Genomic DNA, 19,928 nt, shown 5'->3' with positions numbered 1-19,928 from the left:
GTGTGCGCGCAAGAATTTTTATGCGGGAACCGGGCAAATTTGAGAAACATATCTTTCTCAATATCCCGGCAATTTCTATTTAGACCGGGAGTTTCACGAAACGTCGCTTAACTTTAGCCTTAGTTTAATTCATGTTTGGTCTCTTTCTAAAGTAACAGTTGGAAAGAGACAGACTGGATTGAACTAAGCTTAAAGTTAAGCGGCGTTGGTGAAACCGGGCCTTAATCGTAGCTAACGAAACTGGAAAAATGCGACAATTTGCATAATTAAATTCCTAAAAAGGGAGGGGAGGGGGGCAAGGCAGCGCGATTTCGCCAGTGTTCGAGGACCGCATTCTCGAACGTGTCCGGCTTGGCGATCGCGATGACCACCCGGCACGCGTTGAAATGTCGCGTTTCATCAGGCGATAACAGACGGCCTGATAATTAAACGAGTCGACACGTTTAGACAGCAGGATGAAGATCGGTGATGCGAAGCAACGGCAGCAGCGGCGGTAGTCGCAGCAGCGAGGCCGATGAGAGAAGGACCGATCGTAAAACAACTTCCGCGTTGGTGCCGCGGAGGATTTCTGCGAGCGAACTTGAATTAATGACGCGGCCGTGTATTATTGTCCCTCCTGGTTCCTACGCCGCGCCATGCCGGGCATTACGGCAACGGTTACGCGGTGACAGTGCGAAAACGCATGTACGGTCAATGAATCGGATGGACGTGGATGACGCGCGCGAAAGAAGACGCGCGAGAGCGCTGAACGCCTCTCCATTAAATTATAGCGCGGTCCATCCACACGCGCGGCGACCGTCGAACCGTTAAATCGATGAATCCCGGGATGGAATTCGCGCCAAGGCGACGGACGCGAGGCACTCGAGTCGACGACGCGAGTCGGGCCTGCGCTTTTTCCGTCCCGGCTTTTCCCCCTTATCCGCCGTGGCGAATCATCCTGAGGGGGAGAATTGGTCCTTCGAGGGTCCCGCGCGCCTCAGGTGACTCGGGCGTAAGAACTGAGAATTTCTGGAATCCGGAACTTTACTCGCGCGATCATTTTTTTTCCCCTCCTCTCATAGGCTGATTGTCTGGGGCACCTCTGCAAAACTAATTCACTGCTGGGCAACGCGTCTCCAGATAATCGGATAAAATCCAAGAGAAATTCTACATATGCGAGATTTATGGATTGTGTAGAGGAGAATATATTTTCGTTTGAGTACGAGCTTATCTCGGAAAAGGATAATTCGTACAGGATATTAATTAACGCTTTTTGTGCCTGCCCCAGCTTTTCTTTCCCCTTTTGTCTTGTTCTTCTTCCGCAACAAAGGTTGTAGAATAATGGAGAACTAAGAAAATATTATATTGAGACTTGAATGCAGTTGTACAATTAATAGGAAACGCTAATAATAATAATCTCAACGAGTTGATAATAATCACTTGGTCAAAAGATTCACGTCAGTTTCTCTTTTGCTTTTTGACCGAAAAATCTAAACACATTCGCCGTTTCGTCCAAGTGAAATCGTGAGATTTAATTTTTGATAATTATTGTACTGAAGTCGAAACGTACACTAATTGTCATCCATTTATTTTCACGAATGGTAATCATAATTAAACGTAGCTGTTTGTGTGACTCACACGCAACAATAACCGCGTTATACTTTCATTGCCCAATTATTCCTGTGTTATTAAAAACAAGTAAACTTGACCGTTTTTTATATATAATATAAATAGTATAAACAATAGAAGCATTATATGGTCCGGTTTGATTTAAGCCAAACAATACTTTTGCATATACATCTTTTTTTTCCAACACAGCAAACTGCGCGCCGACAACTTTTAGTTTCTTGAAACAGTCTAAGGGTATTATTACATTTTGTCGCACGGCAAATTTTTCAAGCGTGTTGATTGGCTACAAGCTAGAAAGTTTCTAGATATACTCGAGAACTTTTCTATCCTGCAACCAATCAACGCGCTTGAAAATTTTGTCGTGCAAAAAAACATATACCAGTCTTAAGCTGAAATTGAAATAGTATATAATTAAATTGATAAGCAATTTGATAATATTCCTAAAGTCCGTATCAGATTACGGATTGAGATTGAGATTAGATTGAAATTTGATCAATCGGAGTAAAGTTTACTAATTTCAAGTTTAGTGACTTTTACTCTAGTCAAACTTCAATCTAATCTGAATCTCAATCCGTAGTTAGGTAGATACGGGCTTATCTAGATACTAGGCTTATCTTTAACAATTTTTTTCATAGGAAATACACCATACACTGAAATAAATCTTTTGGGGATTTATTAGGGCGCTCTTAAAGAGCACAAAAACAATTTTTGTCATAATTTAAACAATTAAGCGTTTTCTACACCGTTCGAATGGCGTGTCAAAAAAGATGCAAATCTGCTGTATTGGTGACTTTTGTCATTCAGGCTTACCTGAAACAAAAAATCAAAAAGATTCTCAATCTATGAGTGTCGCTATGTCCCGAACGTCAATTAAGAATTTTTATTTAAAAATAACAAAATGATGCCAGCTTGAAGAAGTAGTTTTAAAAAGCACTTTCTTAAATAAAATTATTTTTTAATAAAATGAAGATGTAGCGGACTTGCATGTTTTTTGACACGCCATTCGAACGGTGTAGAAAACGCTTAATTAAAATTATTTAAATCATGGCAAACATTTCTTTGTGTTATATAAGAGTGCCTTAATAAATCCTAAAAAGATTTATTTCATTGTACGGTGTATTTACTGTGAAAAAAAAATTGTTAAAGATAAGCATAGTTTTTGGACCATTAAAGTAAAACGACCCCTTAAATAAGCGTCCTTCAGAGACTGATATCGCGGCGTTCAGGTGGAAACCAGCGTTGTACAGACGGAAAGGCAAGACGAAATCGGTATGCATTCCGAGCAATTCCTATTTCTTGGTAGGCACATCTCGCTCGATGACGGTCGATGAACGCTTGCAATGCTTTACACCCTGCTGCGACGTCCGAATTTCCCATCCGTCAAGTCCTGAAACGCGTTTCCGAGCGCAACGCCTTTACGAGCACGATGCGCGCCAAGTGGAACGAAAAATTAAGCGCGCTCCTTTTTCCTCCCCGTGCATCGCAGCCGTTATTACGCTGTTATGTGGATTTTGTCGTTCTTGCGCGGCTTTCACGAGTCGCACTCGCGTTCGAAACGAATTAAGTCGTCTTTCATTATGTCGTGCGCGCGCGCGCACGCTGCAAAGTGTAGCGTCGAACCGAACGATGTGTAAAATTTACTCTAAGACCCTGTATTCGTTCGATTTATATTCGCTTTATGGAAGAGGCAGATAAGTATCTCCCTCAAAAATCTAACGTAGAAACAATTATGAGGCTAATTCATAAGTTTTGTACGAATTTTAGAAAATTGCCCAAATAGTCATTTCGCACCTTTTTTGTATTCTAAATACAATTAGTACAAATTCTGACAACGTATGTAGATGCGATTGACTTGACGTTAAACTATTACGTGGCACATCGTTTAGAAACAGAAGAATATTAATATGTCATATTTACGCCATCAAACAACGAATAATAATTTACATCATTGATTCAATTCGTAGACTTTTAATTTTTAATTTGACCGACATTTAATTATTTGTTGACTAATTACTAGACTTTTTTGATACTTGCTGTATTTTTACACACAAACCATGGTTGTTGTGTACTCCAGAGATTCAGAATTTAAAAAATTGCAAACTGTTTCATATGTAAAACTTAAACCAATTGATCTGAGTTCTGAGGCTTAACAAGTTAGGTCGAGACGGTAATGTTACATGCATCCGTGAATAAAATTGAGATTAACTTGCATCTTGTACTAGCTCGTGAGTTGGCCGTCAACTTATCCTTATAAACTTAACATTGTTGCATTAGACGTTCGAAGCAATTAGATTTTTATCGGACAGTTTTGAGTTATTAATCTATGAACATTATAATGCCACAATATTTTAATTGTTGCATTAGACGTTCGAAACAATTAGATTTTTATCGGACAGTTTTGAATTAATCTATGAACATTATAATGCTACAATATTTTAATAGTTCGCTTAGAATTCTTCAGACGTTAACGTCCTTTCTGTGATTTCAATCCCGAAGGAATTAGATGAGATGCCGATTTGCAAGTCAATTACTACAGTAATCAAGCTAATGCACTCGCTTAAACCGTCATTATTTTGATTATTATTGCAATCATAACGATTGTGACAATTATGACGATTCGTAATTTTCGATCCAACACTCGATGAGGTTTGTACAAATGTGAAAGATTAAGTATATCTGCGGTATTCGCGTGCGATTTAACTATTTCACGCCTCGGTAGCGGCCCTCGACGATTTCCATAACGTTGTTTATTTACTTCAACCTGCATCATGCGTTTACCTCGAACGATTAATTATTTATTCAATGTTTCCACTCGTACGAAATACAGATCTTGCTCGTTCAAACGGGATAAGCTCGACATAAAATTTTAGATCACTTTTACCCGCAAAATTGTTATAAGGTCGTGCTGATAAAGCGAATTAATAAACGGTTACGTTTTCATATGTAGTGATTCAAGCGAAGTGTGGCGTAAATAAACGGCATCGCATGTGGGCCTTTCGCAATTTCGGTGCCCTGTTATCGGCGCCCGGGCCGTGTCGTGCCAGTTACAGCGGAACAGGAATCGGACCTGACGTGTGCGTGCCCGCCTGCCAGAACCATAGGATCGTTTCCCCCGATACTATATGCACGAGGAAGTCGTATCGTAAGTACCGGTAATTTGTCGGTACTCGTCCCCGCGCATACCCGCGTAAATTATCCGCCGTGACACGCCGTCAATCCGCGAGTGTCCGCGTTATAAATATCGCGCGCCGGAGCCCCAAATAATTCCCTCCCTACTTGTCGCCGGTAAGAAATGTGTCATTTCCTAATCAGTCCAGAGTGCGTAAATATTAAAAGCGCAAAACGTTCATGTATAGACGTGGACAGAATGGTCGCAGCGCCTCTTTTTTTATAAATCAGTTTAGGAAACGCGCATTCAGGGCGAGAACTACAAAGCCCGTATCAGACTACGGATTGAGATTGAGATTAGGTTTGAAATCTGACCAATCAGAGTAAAGTTTACTAGTCTCAAGTTTAGCGAAGTTTACTCTGGTTGGCCGAATTTCAATCTAATCCCAATCTCACCCTCTAGCCCGATACGGGCTCTACGTTTCAAAGTCTTCTTACCCGGGGAATATTTTACTCTCGATGACCATTCCGAAACCATTTTGAGCGTTTCTGAGCTATTTCTCGAGCAGAAGTTTTCCTCAGAGAAAGTGCTTCGGCACGTAAACCTGAATCTAAATGCGCGTTCCTCAACTCATTGAAAAAAAAAGTATCGCAACCGCCCTGTCCCTGACTAGGTGTTCGTTGAACAATTTATTCGGCAACGGCATTGCGCATTGATTGAAATTTTCGACTTGTTATAGTTATGAAAAAAAAATAACAATGAGTAAAATTCGATACGTCTTTGGCGATCAAGCGGGTTGATTGTGTCCTAAAGCCGGCGGAGGGACCTGAAGAAAGATTCACTGGCGGTTTTACACGCGTGACATTCACATGGTTAAACGAAGATGAGCGTTGCGCTCTCTGCCCCTCTCACCCTCTCTCCTTTCCCCCTCTCTTTCTCTCCGCGGCCCTGACCGTTCTCACTGGCGGTGTAGGGATCGGGATTCTGGAAGTTATACGGCTGTACATACCTACTGCAGGCACGTGAGGCATACATACCCCTGCGCGCAGGCGGTAAAGATAGAGAGAGTGAGTGCGTTGCCTGGTATCAATTTGTCTGGCGTGGTAGCAGGTTCGGCCGGCCGGTCCCGAAGGTCGCTTTGTGCGAGCCGCTATCCAGCATTCTATCAAACTAAACAACATCCGCCGCGCGATCGATTTATTCTCTCAACGGCCGCGTAAGATACCAATTACCCTCGCGGCGGTATTAGAGATCCGCAAATGGAAATCGAAAGTCAAACAGCAACCCTTGTCCCTCGTTCACGGCCAATGGCGCTCGACAGTACGGCGTGAGGATTGCGCGTATTGATCTATAATGTCGACAAGGGGTTTCCCCGCGCCGACGACGGGCGGTCACTATACTATTCGATCGTCGCTGTTGATGAAATTTTGGAGAACGGCCGCTGGCCCCGGCATGGACATTTGCGAAATGCCTAGTTCTCTCGTCCGTAATCGCGGTAAACGTTAGCCACATTTACGGGCAGTTATATCCTAGACTTCCTAGAAAAAGGCGATGGCCTCGAGGAACAGTTTAGTGCCTGGTTCTGCCTCCTTCGCGGTGCCTAAAATCAAGACGGAATATGCATCTCCCCGTGCATCCTGCCGAGATGTTCTTGGTCAGGCTGGGCCGCGTCTCGTCGATCGGCTCCACGTCTCGCGACTAGATAGAAATTATGGCAGGCCCAGGATCGGACCGATTTTGATAATTTCCGAGACTCGATATTATACTTACGAGTGTTGCCCACGACGATCCAGTCGAAACGCAGCGCGGGCATCTGCATAATTCTCTCTCGTGCCGCTAGACGAGGACTGACGAGATATTTCATCTCTCGTGACAAGATACGGCGCAGTCAAATAGTCTAAATTAGGTGGCTATCATTTCGGGATAATATTTTAGGTATACGAAAAGTCTCGATAGACTTTTTTTTGGTAACTTAGAATTTTATATCTAATTAAGTCAAATATTGCCCCTTGGGAAAATTTACTTTTGAATCTAAGAGTCTACTTAAAGAAGTTGAACGTTTACTGAATAAATTTCGAAGTAATTTTTGGACACTGAAAGATAATTTTAGGAAGAGCAAAAGATTTTTTTTAATTCAGCATTAAACTTTAAAGTTTTTTAGGTAGCCAAGCCTACCTGTCGAAGTTCGCACTAGAGGGTCGCGTGGCATAGCGCTGTGTGTCGTAAGAAGAAAACCGCACGCTGAATATTTTACAAAACACTTGATACAAAGCTTTAATGAAAAACTTAACTTATCTTAATATTCTCTTACGTTCTCTCAAAGAAAACGTTAGAATTGTGAAAAATAAATTTCGACAGTTTCATCAGTTTGAAATTAATTTGAAAAATTTTAAACCTGTCGAAATTTACTTTTCCTATTTCTCGTTTTTCTAAAGTAAAGTTTCAAGGTTTTCTAAGGTATATCTACCAAAGGGCGTTTCGCTAAATAAAAATAAGGCGGATAAGGACATTTGTTAAAATGAACGACACAAACTTTCCAAAGAATCTTTTCTTTATTAACATTGCACATTCTTAAATACATTTGGTCTTGGTCGAGGAACATTATTGGTGGGAATTTACTTCATTAATCTTACAGGGACCGTTTAGAACTAAGTCTTATCGCCTAACTCGTATCTAGGTACAAAAAACAATCTATTTACAAAGGTACTTGGCAGCAGTGCTAACAACGCAAAATACAGTCTTTGAAAAAGTTCCCCTTTCGTGCACGAGATTGCCATGAAGAGGGAAATTATCTTTCTTCGTGCCTAGGGTAGGCACAAAAGAGATCATTGTACAACAGGTAGATCGCAATCGCAGTTTATCTCTTTTTTTTTACACAGTTATCGCTCGATTATCATTTCAGGTGTGATTAATCGTGGCTCAAATCTCGCGTTAAGCGCAAAAGAAATCACGTTACTCGCTCCGTTTGCGTAACTTTCAGAACTCAACTGTCCATAATCGAAACATATGTGTAATTATCGTGACCGTGAGTGACCTCCGCTGTCCCTCGTTAAGAGGCGATCGTATGCTGTCTAAACCGCCGTAAGAAATGCCTAAAAAGTCGCCGGAACGGCACCAAGTAGATTAGTCTAATAAGAGCCGGTTTATTCTGTCGCAACTTGAGCTCTCCGCTTCCAAGCTCGACCACGGGACTGCGTCCTTGGCCTTGGAGCCGCATCAAGCCGCGACGGAAGACAAATCGTACTGATAGAGGGACGAAGCGCGCGGCGGCTGATGCGCGACCGGCTGCAGATGAAGACGTTTGCGCGTCGACTGATTAGCGCTCGCGTGTATTGTTGTATATCGCGTACACCGCGTACGGAGGCCGAGGGCCCACACAAGTGGGTCTGGTACGCATTAATGCATCCAATCCTCGCGCTTCGATATTACTTAAAGTATTTCCTTCTCCGGCGTCGACGTCTTTCTTTTCCTTTACCTCCCCCCCCCTATCTTTCCTTCTTTCTCCGTCTTATCGTTCCACGTCTCATTCGGTCGAGCCTTACCGCCCGTGAATGGGCCGGTGAATAATTAGCCCACCATCCCCCTTTCTCCCCCTTTTCCCTCGACGTCGCTCGATCGACGCGCGCGAATCGAATAAATCTCTATCGTCTTAATTGAGGAAGCCGGCGCGGAAAGTACATTCGCACGGTGGACAAAGGCCCCGTTGTTTATAACGAAATTAATTGGCGTCCGTTCGTTGTTTTGCCGCTAATTACACGTGATTTATCCGCGACGGTAGCGACGCCAATTGAATGATAATGTACCCGAGAGAGGTACGTACGCAACCCCCTCCCTCCACCCCCCCCCCCACTCCCACGGTAGTTCCCTTTCGACGCGCGAAGACGCGAAATCGTGGGCAATTTAATCCCGCGATTTGATTACCGAGCAGGTGGATGAGCGCGACTTATCGTCTCCTTTTATAATACTGCCATTACAACGCGCGCGGAGCCTTAATGGGACGCGGAATGTGGCAACTATAAAGTATTATATTACAGCAGTGCTGCCGCTGGTGTTTTTTTCACCCCCCCCCCCCCGCCCGAGCCGCGATAGTAATACGTGTCATTTTAAAAATCGCGACAAGTTTTCCCGGCGGCGAGAAACGTCCACTTGTCTCGTATCTGCGAGATACCACTGGGGGGAGGGGGGGGGGAGGGAGTTTAAATTAAATTAGAAGGTGTACGTCGCGCGTGATAATTAAGAGCGCATCCTCCGATGTGCGATACGTCCCTCGTGATTCTTCGCACTTCTCCACTTTTCGTCCTTATTTATGCTCGGCGAGAATAGAATATCGCGGCGATCGTGACGCCGCTTATCATCGCGAATAATCATCGCGCTTTATTTCGAGGCGCGCGTAACTAATCTGCGACTCTAAACGGCGCTGCCATTAATGGCCGCGGTTATACAGAAGAGAGAATGGAGCTTCCATCTCGCCCCGTCTCCTTCCCGGCGTTCCGATCGATATAAATTACCGCTGCTCCGTGCAAAGATCAGATCCTCATCTTCAACAGATGGAGAGGATTAGCGATATTAGCGAGAGAAATCGGCTTCGCAGTGGCGCTATCATCAGCTCCCGACTTACTTCTCTCTGTGTTTTCATTCTTTCTCGCGGATCCCCTCGCGGTACGGAGAGGAAGAGCTTTCTCACATCGGGGGGATACATGGAAGAAAGACTGTTTCTCCGCTTTTCTCTCTTCATCCCCCTCGGCCCCGCATCGCCCGGTCTCACTTCCTCGCCCGTCTCTCTTTCGCACCGCTCTCCGTCGCTCTCTCGCGTCTTCTCACGTCTGGCCGGCACCATCTATCATTCTGTCAGCTAGGAGATTTCAATTTGCTCTCTTTTTGCGCCATTACCGGGCCCCGCGGCCCGCGCAAAATTGTATTTAATTGTGATTGACTGCTAAGTGGAGGTGGCCGGCCGCCACCATTTGTCCGCGCGATTTTTGCATATCCCTAATTGCGCGAGAGGTGCGTCGCGAGCTGAATCGCGGCCGAATGAGATTATTCCAGTCACGCGTCGTCTTACATACGCGCCGCGGGAAAAAAAGGACGCCGCGCTATACGGTCGATCGAAGCGAGAGTCGATTGTAATCCGGCGGGTATTTGGCCTCTCGGATTAGAGGATCCTAACGCTCGGCCAGTAATTAGCCGCGCAACAGGATACATCAGGAAATATAGAGAATTAGTTATTATCGCGGTATTATCGCGGACCGTAATAAGCTTGCTGATGACTGTGGTTAATCTGACAACGGATACAAACAGCGTCGATGCCGCGGATATTGATAAGTTGACTCGATATTTTCTCGTTTCTTACACTTCGCTAATTAACACGTACGGTTTGTTGAACGTGTAATCTATGCACTTAAGGCGATTAACAGTTGAGCCACGGTCCCTCTCGGGATAATTTATAATTACGTACAATTATTTTAATAATTACCATTGAGCAGTAGTAGCTACGGGCGAATAACTCAGGTAACACGGGGCGAGTGTAATGCTAAGCGTGTTTCTCCGAAAAAACCCGCGAAAGATCGCGTGGAGCTCGCCCGCGAGCGGAAGAAAAGTACGCGCGAACAAAAACGCGCCGATTGTGCAATGTAATTTCTTTTTCCACTCCCCGTCTTCAGCGAGCCTTGCTCTAGGAACCATTTTTCACGGATTTGCGTCTCCACTTCTCTTCCCGGAGTTTTCCGTTAAAGGAAAAATGCAGATTTTTAGAAATCCCACTTTCCTCGAGGGCGCCATTAATGGGGCCTTTTTGGAGACCAACTCCTCAATTGATACCACCCATCGTCGACTCGAGGCATCAATGAACGATCACGCACGTGCGCGCGTACGCGCGAGCGGAGGGATCCCCGCCCCCGCGTTCTGCACGCATGTACAGTCGTGGACAGAACGGTGCGCAACACTTTTCTTTTTTCTTTTTTTTTCCAACGAGTTTAAGGACGCGCGTTTAGACTCGAAATGAGAACTACCGCCTTCGCTTATACACAACAGATATCGCCAAACTTCTTCTATAGAGAAACTATACAACGTGTGGCACAGTAATTCAAAGGCAGTGGTTTTCGTTTGGAATCTAAGTGGCTTGTGGCCAATCGGAAGACTTGCCGCTTTTAGAAGCGCCTTTGTCGACAAAAGGAGGCAGAATGCGCATCGAAATTCCTAAATTGATTTAAACAAAAAGTGTAACCATTCTGCCCGCAACTGTACGCGCGTGCCTATGTACAGAATCACCTATACAGCCTCGCAATAAGTTAGACGCGCCTTGAATCAGATATTTACACGGTGCCTCGTGAGGACGACAATGTACGACGGTGCCTATTTACAATTAAACTCGAGGCGAGTACGCCCCCGCCGTTCTAGCTTGGCACGGCGATAGCAGTGAGGGAAGCCTCACGGTATTACAGTCAACGATCACATTTTATGCGCCCTGACCTACCCACTTGCCTTGTAGTGATATCCCGTAGCGGGTCGGCGACGTTACTCGTCGCCGCGACCACGCGAGAACCTCTCGACGCGGTGGCTCTTGTTTTTTTTAATCCTAATATTTATCGATAATTCGAAATACCGATCAGGCGGCGCGGAACATCCTATCTGCGCTCGGCGCTGCGAAATATCGGTCGCGATCTCCGAAGCTGTCCCTCCAGGAGGAACCTGGGACTGGTCGGTGGCGCTTTTTCTCGCTCTCCGCTCCGATCCTATCACGGCCGATTAGAAAAACGTTCCGGAATCCTGCAGCGATGCGCCGCGATGCGCCGCGATACCAGAATAAGTATCGGCGATGAATTACCGCGCGGCGCTAAACTTATGCGCTCGGTTAGGCTTAACGTGCGCAATTAAAAGCGGCCTTTTTACTCGTCGACCATGCAATCGGTTAGCTTTGACGTAAGCTGTTGTGTGTTGTACCGGTGACGCCGAAAGAAATTCATTCGTACACTACTTGTAACGTCTCGAGGATGATTCATTTTTTTTTAATTAACAAAATAATTGAAACAACTAACTTTTAACTCGGTCCTTTTAAGATATAAATCAATTTGACACGCAAACGCCATTTTAGGACCTGGTACAGATGGAGGTGGCCAATTAAAAATAATTTGATTCGGACAATTTATGTGAAACTACAGACAATTTACGAATGTACATTCCAAAGATAGACAGCTTGTTTTTGCAAGAGATAGCGATGAATCATCCTTCTTTCAAAGAATCGAAACACGGTCCGTCTCCTTTGAGCTTATCTGATATCGAGGACACATCGAGTTAATACGTTTGTCTCGGCAAACGGGAGCGAACTTATCCAAATTTTTTAACCGTTAGATCGAGTTTATAACGAGAAGTCCAGAAGATCCTGGTCGATAACGACGCTGGTACTATATTTTTCTGCTTACATACCATTCACGGTCGATGCCGCCGTGGTCGAGTGACTCGTGTACAAGTTAATGAAGTCTCGATTCCCAGTTCGCTTGTTAATTCGTGCTCCCCGCGAGCGAGCTGTCTCGTTCTCGATACCCCGATAATTCGTCATTACCCGTGGACGTCCCGCGGTCTGTCGAAGGGAGAACGCGCCTCGTCGTTGTCCGAGGAACGGAGCGGCGATCTCTCAATCTGCATCTCTCCGGAGTCGACGGAGGAAGTTGAGACGAGGATCCAGGAACGTCCCTCAGAATTCCACAAAAACGAAGACGGCAATCCCAGTCTGAGTTGATTTCATAGCCTTTTGAAGGGACTCGAAGTTTTCGCCATCGTCGCTCGAATCTTCTTAACAGGATGGACTGGTTCGTCAGGCTTCTCAGCTCCTCACGGTGTTCCGCGATCTTCGAGGACTTTAAAGTCGTCGCGGCAACATGCAGGAAGACGCAGTGCAGAACAGGACACTGTTCTCCTTTTGGAGGAAGATCCGAATCTCCGGACTCGGACGTTCATTTGCGCTGCAACAGCTCGTAGAGCGCGGCGATGTAGGTCTGCGCCATTTGCAGTGTCTCGAATTTGCTGAGTTTCCTATCGTTACCCAGACTGGGTACGACGTCGCGCAGTCTGTCGAAGGCGTCGTTCAGGCTGTTCATCCTCCTTCGTTCTCTGGCGTTCGCCGCCAGTCTCCTTTTCCTCAGCACCTCGACACCGGGCGCGCTGCTCTTCATCTTCTGCACGGCCGCCTCCTTGGATTTCTGGTTAGCGTATTCCACCGGCAAAACGACGTGAAGACTGTCGTTCCTCGGATGGTACTTGGATTGATCACATTTGCTCGGCTGGCCACTCGGCAGGCTGGACTCGTTTCTCGGCACGGTATAAGTGACATAAGGGTGGCTCCTCTGAGCGTAACGGTGACTCTCGTTCCGCGGATGGTAGATACCGCTCTTCGCATAACCCTTGGTGGCGAAGACGGGCTGGCTCTGGCCGAAGTCGGTCCTCGAGTTCACGTATGTCCCGGCTGGAAGGTGGTCCATCTTCTGGGCATATCCCGCTGGATCCTGCTTATTCATGACACCCTCGTTGAAGGCCATCCGAGATGCAGCGTCATCATAAGCCACGCACTGTTCGTTCATCCTAAAGATCAGCTTGGTGTGAAGATCCGTGACGTTCCTGGCGCCGTCACCGTTCAACGTTGGCTGATGCTCGCTCCGGCAGCCGCCCTCCTGATAGTAACCCTCGTAAAAATCGCCGAAGTTGAAGCCGGCGGTCACGTGGAGGCTGCCATTGGGGGCGCCGCCACCGATCTCCTGGTATTCCTGCTGATGGTGACTGTCCACGGAGCTGACGCTGCCGCAGCTGCTGCCTCGGGACCGCGGCGGCTGCGGATAGATCTCTTGGTGATGCCAATTGCCGCGCGGATTCGATTCCGGGCTGCTTGCCGATCCGTAGCCCTCGGAGTCCAAGAGGTCGTATTGCTGGAAGGCCACGTAGGAGGTCATCCTCATGCGTGCACGTGTCGGATGATTGATCCCTGGCTGTCAGCAATCTTATATCATAACGTGCCCCTGGTCACGAGAGCTCTCAATCGATTGTTAATCGCCTTCACTGTAAAATTCGACGACGACTGACCGATCGATCGCTGCCGGTGCAAACGTTTGCCGAGACCGATCCAAAAATCGGATTCGAGATGCAGGGTGTAATAGTGTCGGGGATGTTTGGAGCTACGTCCGTCAGCTTTACCGTCAGGCTACTGTCTGAGGATCTCCGCCGAGTATGCTTCGTGTACGGAAGCGTTCCGTAAACTGCCTTTACCTGCCGATCTCGTGGTCTGGACCATGCCGCCCGGTTTTCTTGGGGCCCACTGGTGGGGAGAGCCGCGAGACCAAGTCCTGGAACCACGTGGAAGGGGATCTCCTCAAGAGTGGAAGGGGCCCACTGGGAAGTGGGCATCTCTTTGTAGAAGCCGCGCGACCAGACACGCCCCTAGTCTTCCTTCGTCTTCTCTTCGCTGGGGGCTCCTCTCCGGGCCCTCTAAGGAGTCAAAAGGCGATCGGGGCACGAAAAAGGAAAAGTCCGGCCGTGCGGCACGCACCGACCGGGCGCCGCGTTCTTGACATTGGAGAGCCACGGCCGCCGGCCACCAAGCCTACGATTTCATGTCCCCCGCGTTCACTTGTTGCGTTAATTGCATTTTATTTCTTCCCCATTCTTGCGCGAAACCCACGTGACATTCTAATTTCTCTCTAGAGAAAGGCAAGCATACGATTCACTTAGCATCGCGCGTTTCACTTTGTACATTATTTTTCTCCCCGTTGGTACATCATCTTCACTGAAGCTCGTGTAATCGTCGTCACTTTTTTAACAGTGATGCCTAATAGTAATGAGTCGTTAAATAAGACTAGGGGGAAAAAATGTAAATTTTTCTTGCGTAACACGCAATGGAAATTGATCCCCGTGACATTTTTAACTGTCAATGTATCACGTGTACAATGAACGCAGGTGTTATATTAATGGATGCGTGGCACGCATATGGAATACAATGCGTTTCGCAAGACAGGAGCGAAAATATAATTTCCTTGCGAAACTTTCCAGGTCGCTGATGTCAAACGTGAACCGGGGAAAGCGTTTGGCATGGTCTGAAATCTATTAACATTCGCCTGGAAATGATTTATAAATGGTAAAACTTTCTTGATTTGGGTCCTTATTAAGTTACGCAGGCGCGCGTAAAAATGGATGCGTCTAACTGACACTAATTGGTAGCGCAACCATTCTGCTAAAACCGAAGTATTGTGACGCGAGGTGAGGATATCGTGCAGAAATTAACGAGCGTTGACTAGAATTATTAATAGCGTTAAAACACGTTAAATCACCACCGAGTGTAAAATATCCCGGCCTCAAAATACATCGTGACATAACGCGCTGTGTCATCGGCAGGTGTGTGTTGGCAAAATATTTTCTCGCAGCTTTAATTGGTTCCACGTTTCCCTATTTATCTGAAGCCGTCAGCTCCTTTTCTGCGAGGCCCCTTGTCGTGCTTTACGAGACTTTAAATGGGGCCGGGAAGTGTGGACAACTCTCATCGTTTTATGAGCTTTCCAGCCCATATGCTGCTCCTTTTGAAACCGAAAGCCAGAATGAACAGCTTCCAAAATTACGAAAATCTGATGCAGTTAGTGGTAAACTTTATTGTCCCCCTATGGGCTCCAAGGTGCTTTTGTAGGGAGCGTACGGCAAACCCTTTAAAATCCTTGAAAATCTGATGTGATTCGCGATTCATCGTAGACATTTTAATAATTGTCAAATTTGTAAAATATTATTTCATACGTAAGGTAAACCAGGATTCATCATGGCCTATACAGAAAAGTTGACCATAGATTGCAATCTCTTTAATTATTACGGAACAATATGCTTCTGTAATTATTCTCAAAGGTAATCGGTATTTAGCGTAGCTTGTGTGCGTACGCTATTCGAAATACCGATATTGTGAATATCATACCGTATTTTTATGCTTAATTGCCTGCGAAATTTTCACAAAACGTGGGTTCACTACAAACTACCATAATCGTGTAGAACAAATTACAGCTAGGCTGTCGTAATCAACGTTAGACACACAACGAAGATATGTAAATTGCAATGTGATCTGCAATTTTTATTTTCGTTTTCACTATTTTTCTTTTTTTCTCTATCACGTAATACTGTGACCATCTTTTCTTTAAAAGTCTGGAAAGACGGCGAACGTTCGCGTAGCAATATTTTAATACAAATTAATATTTGTGATATTTAAAAACAAATATTTTACGAAGTATTCTTTTCTTCAATGCCGATAGCGTTACGTAAGTTAAGCCAGTGAGGTGATATGCCAAACACAATTAAAAGGGAATATAACAAAACGAAAAGTATGCACTTCAAAACGTACGGCTGTCGTACCTTTACCCTAATATTCACGTGCTGTGTTTGTAAAAAAAGATATTCCCAATATATCTTTTTGGACGTTGAAAGAAGTAACTTTAATCGTTACTAGCGTTAATCAAAATTGACAAAATTCATCGCGAGACTGTTAATTTTACCGCAGCGAGACGTTTCGTAAGGCGTGTTCACGTGTTCGATAAATAGCGTAAAGTAAATAACGAGCGATTGACGGCTTCGATCTCGCAATTGTCGATAATCAGGCTACATTGTGGTGCAGTTTAGCGCGTTTATGACACTGATTAAACGCACCGTCCCAAACGCATCGCGCACCACGGGTCGCGCCGTAAAAACATCTCTATTGACTGTTCCTATTCGAGGCGTCTATTTTTGCGACATCGGTGTGTAGTCGTAGTGGGCCCGTGCTTTACATTTCGTTTAGACGAGAGATCGATCACGGATCGTCATAACGCAATGAACAATCACACGACGCGCACACGCTAATAGCAGTGCGTCAGTAATCGAAGTTTATGTTTAGGCTTTACTTACAAACCATGATATAATACGAACGACAAATTTGAGTTTCGTTACACTATCGCGACGCTCGAATCGGCGCGGGGAACGTGCTATACTTAACCCGTCCGTCTCCGAAGAAGAAAACGGGGCTCTATGTTACTTTTCCCGAAAGGGAAACTCGAGCGCGGGGGCACCCGTAGGCGTATCTCCATTCGTTTTCCTTCGTTTGTCGGGAATTCGGAGTCATTCTCGCAAAAGGCGGCGGCCTCAAGAAGTTCATTATCCTCTACTAATACACACCAAATGAGCTGATCGGCGCTCGCCCGGTCCATAGAGGGGCCAAAGGGACGCTCGCGTCCCGATGAATCCGAAAGGTTTACGCCCACTGGCGGATTTTAATTTACCGAAAACGCTCTTTGCGGCTCGCGCAACAAGCTGTGAATCTTGGGAAAAATTTTTAATTAGCTCCCAACATTGACTTTACGTCTCCGAGATGGAAAACTTAACGCTAATTTCTAAATAATATAAGCAATAAAAGCGTGACACGCTCGAATCTGCGCGCGCCGATAACTTACGGTCTTGAAACACAGTTTCAAACTGAAGTCGAGATAGTAGAGGAAAGTCCCCTGTTATGAAATAGGCTTCTAATATGGGATAGCAGGTTTTCAACATTCCAAATTCAATCGCAAATCTCTTTTCGCAACGATTTCACGAGCCAGCAATGAATTTTTCGCTAAACAGATTTCACTCTGAGAGCAATAAATTCATGATGGAACCAACAGATGATGCCTATTAATTTTGCAGAAGAGCCCCGCTGTCCCATACCAGCAGCTTAATTATCTCATAATAGGGAACTTTCCTCTATATATATAATGAAATGAATCGTATTCTTAAATATCCTTCGACAGCCACAAAGAAAATGTATTGTAAAAAATACCATCCCAACCAGGATTCGAACCTCCTACTATCCGGGACGAGTGCACTCAGTACTAAATAACATTTCTAAATGGTATTTGTCCAAAAATTGACAATCTCAATTTAGGGGATAAACGCACAATTATTTCGGCATTCAGAAGCAAAATTGCCCAGCAACACAGTTACGTGTAATAAATGTTTAAAAAGGATTTTGCGTGGGACGTGTTTACCGCTGGACCTGGCCTTTATCTCGTCTCGCGCGAAGTTTACTTACGAGTATGAGACGCCTCGTAGCGGCAGCTCGTCGTAACACGACAGCAATTTAATTGTGTGAATATTCTGCCCAGTGGGCTTCGCCAAAACGCTGCTGTTTTGCCGATATACTATTTAGAAATACATTGTGCAAATACAATATTAATCTGACGAAAGGTCTCCATTTCTGAATACGTTGTTCGAAATATGTGCACATAATTCCAGCATTCCAAGTTTCATCCAAATTTTGTCTTGTAATTTTTAAAATACTTTCCCATCGGGGTGTCTTAACCATAGACGTATAATATATAGACTGCGCATTTTGGCTGCAGAAGTGTACAAACTTTAGAAAGGGACAACATACTTTGGACCTTATTCTCTCGCCGTCTATCAATATCTCGAGTGGGGCAAAAATTCATTATGGCTACTGTGCTTATCCTTAGAGACCGTGTAATCAGAGACTGGCCATAAAAGAGTTTGTCAAATTCCTGCGAGTGAGAGAGAAACATAGGCTATCTCACTATCGAACTCTCTCATAGCCAGTCTCTGATTGCAGGGTCTCTTACTTATCCTTTAACCTCTATCATTCCTCTATTCTTCTGTTGCCCCCACTACTTCGCTAGACAAAGATGAGGTACGGCCCAACGCCAGCTATCTCGTTCGAAAGTTTATGCATGTTTTCACACGGATGAGGTATGGAACGCGCAGTCTATTCTTACTACGTCTATGGTTTTAACCAATTCGAACACTGAAGCATGCGATAACGTTTATCACAAATATCAGTATGCGACGAGGAGAAACATCGTTACAGGCAACGTAGAAATAATAATAATACGTAATTAAAACTGACCGTTTTACATGAAAATAACATACGAGTAAGTTAGAAGCTTTACGGTCGGGCTGGATCTCACAAGTGCCAAATGAATCAGCGCCTGATTGTTTCAAGGCGACACAAATCGAGAAGAAAATTGTATCTCGCTGCCAAGGCCGGCCTGCGATCATTAACGTAATCGATCGATTATTAGATATCTGTATATGTGAGGCGTTATTTTTCGAACAGGAGTGGATAGCATAAATTGATACGGGGCTGGAAATCGGTCGCGAAAATGATACATTTCTATTACAGTGGTGCGTTAAAGTAATGATAACATTTGCTGCTGAGTCGCACAGCTACTTACATTCACCATTCACGTGGCGATGGCTCTTAGCCGTCAGACGAGGTCCTCGCAATCGAGCTGCCATTACGTAATTATATAACAAAGACTAATGAGAGCCCCGATGATTTCGCGTCCAACAAACCCGCGCGTGATTGCGCCGGGCGCAGGATCATCAATCGATCGATCCATCGACACCATCTCGCGTTGTCCATCAGCGCGATATTAACGTCTCCCGCGAGGCAAGCGACAAATACACACGTCGGAGACGTTACTCGCAAAGTGTGTGCGAGAGGCTCGTGTGATCTAGGAACCTATTTATAGATCTTTGCCCCGCAGACACGATCGATTCAGGATCGGACCGAGATCTGGAAAGACGCGATGGAGATGCTGTCTCATTATTTCTTTTTTCTTCAGACCAATTGCCCGCAATGCGTGTGCGACGCGAGATCTATGCCGTCCCAGATAGCACACACAGTTCTGTGATTGTTCTTCTGCCGTGCAAATATTCTTAATTTCAGAATATTCGAGCCGAATATTCTATAGATTGTTACAATTAGAAATCGTATATTTATTAACAAAGAAGAACGTCTTCAGAATATTCGTCGAGAATGCCTCTGGGCTATTCGTTCAGAATAATTTTGTTAATATTCATCGAGCTTATGTATTGCACATTGTTTATTGTGTAATACACTTATCTTATGCAAAAGGCAGCGAAACCTGCGATCACGCTACATTCGATAGATTATTCTATTCACATTCGAAGAGGATTCACACAGTAGTGCCAGTCGAATGTTCTACGAAGACAAGGTAAATACACGGAAAGAGAAATGTAGTTGCCGTAGCTAAAAACTGCTTGTGGCAACTAAAGTTGTAAAATATAGACAGCTAATATTTAGTTGTGTTAGCTAAATATTTTGCTATTGCGCCTATTGTATTAGACGCGATAGCGAACCGTTTGCTGTGGTTGAGAAATTTATAGTTATGGCAGCAAAATATTTCAAGCAAACCATGATTAGCTATGCTCT

At 45.0% G+C, this 19,928-nt stretch overlaps 1 protein-coding gene across 1 annotated transcript; it reads right to left on the bottom strand.

Moving 5' to 3' along the window:
• Positions 1 to 12,596: 12,596 nt before the first annotated feature.
• On the bottom strand, positions 12,597 to 13,656 carry LOC105567929. Its single transcript, XM_012023203.1, has one exon. It carries the CDS (start codon positions 13,654 to 13,656, stop codon positions 12,667 to 12,669), a length of 990 nt encoding a protein of 329 aa, XP_011878593.1. The 3' UTR covers positions 12,597 to 12,666.
• Between the last annotated feature and the right edge of the window lie 6,272 nt (positions 13,657 to 19,928).

The sequence above is a fragment of the Vollenhovia emeryi genome, unplaced genomic scaffold (genome assembly GCF_000949405.1).
Source record: "Vollenhovia emeryi isolate VEMERY1.0 unplaced genomic scaffold, V.emery_V1.0 DF939133.1, whole genome shotgun sequence".
NCBI lineage: Eukaryota > Metazoa > Arthropoda > Insecta > Hymenoptera > Formicidae > Vollenhovia > Vollenhovia emeryi.
Note: the sequence above shows the minus strand (reverse complement) of the source record. Positions and strands in the feature narration are given on the sequence as shown.

What these genes read in the sequence shown, in the direction of transcription:
- LOC105567929 (XM_012023203.1), bottom strand. Translation starts at nt 13,656, where the DNA reads ATGACCTCCTACGTGGCCTTCCAGCAATACGACCTCTTGGACTCCGAG.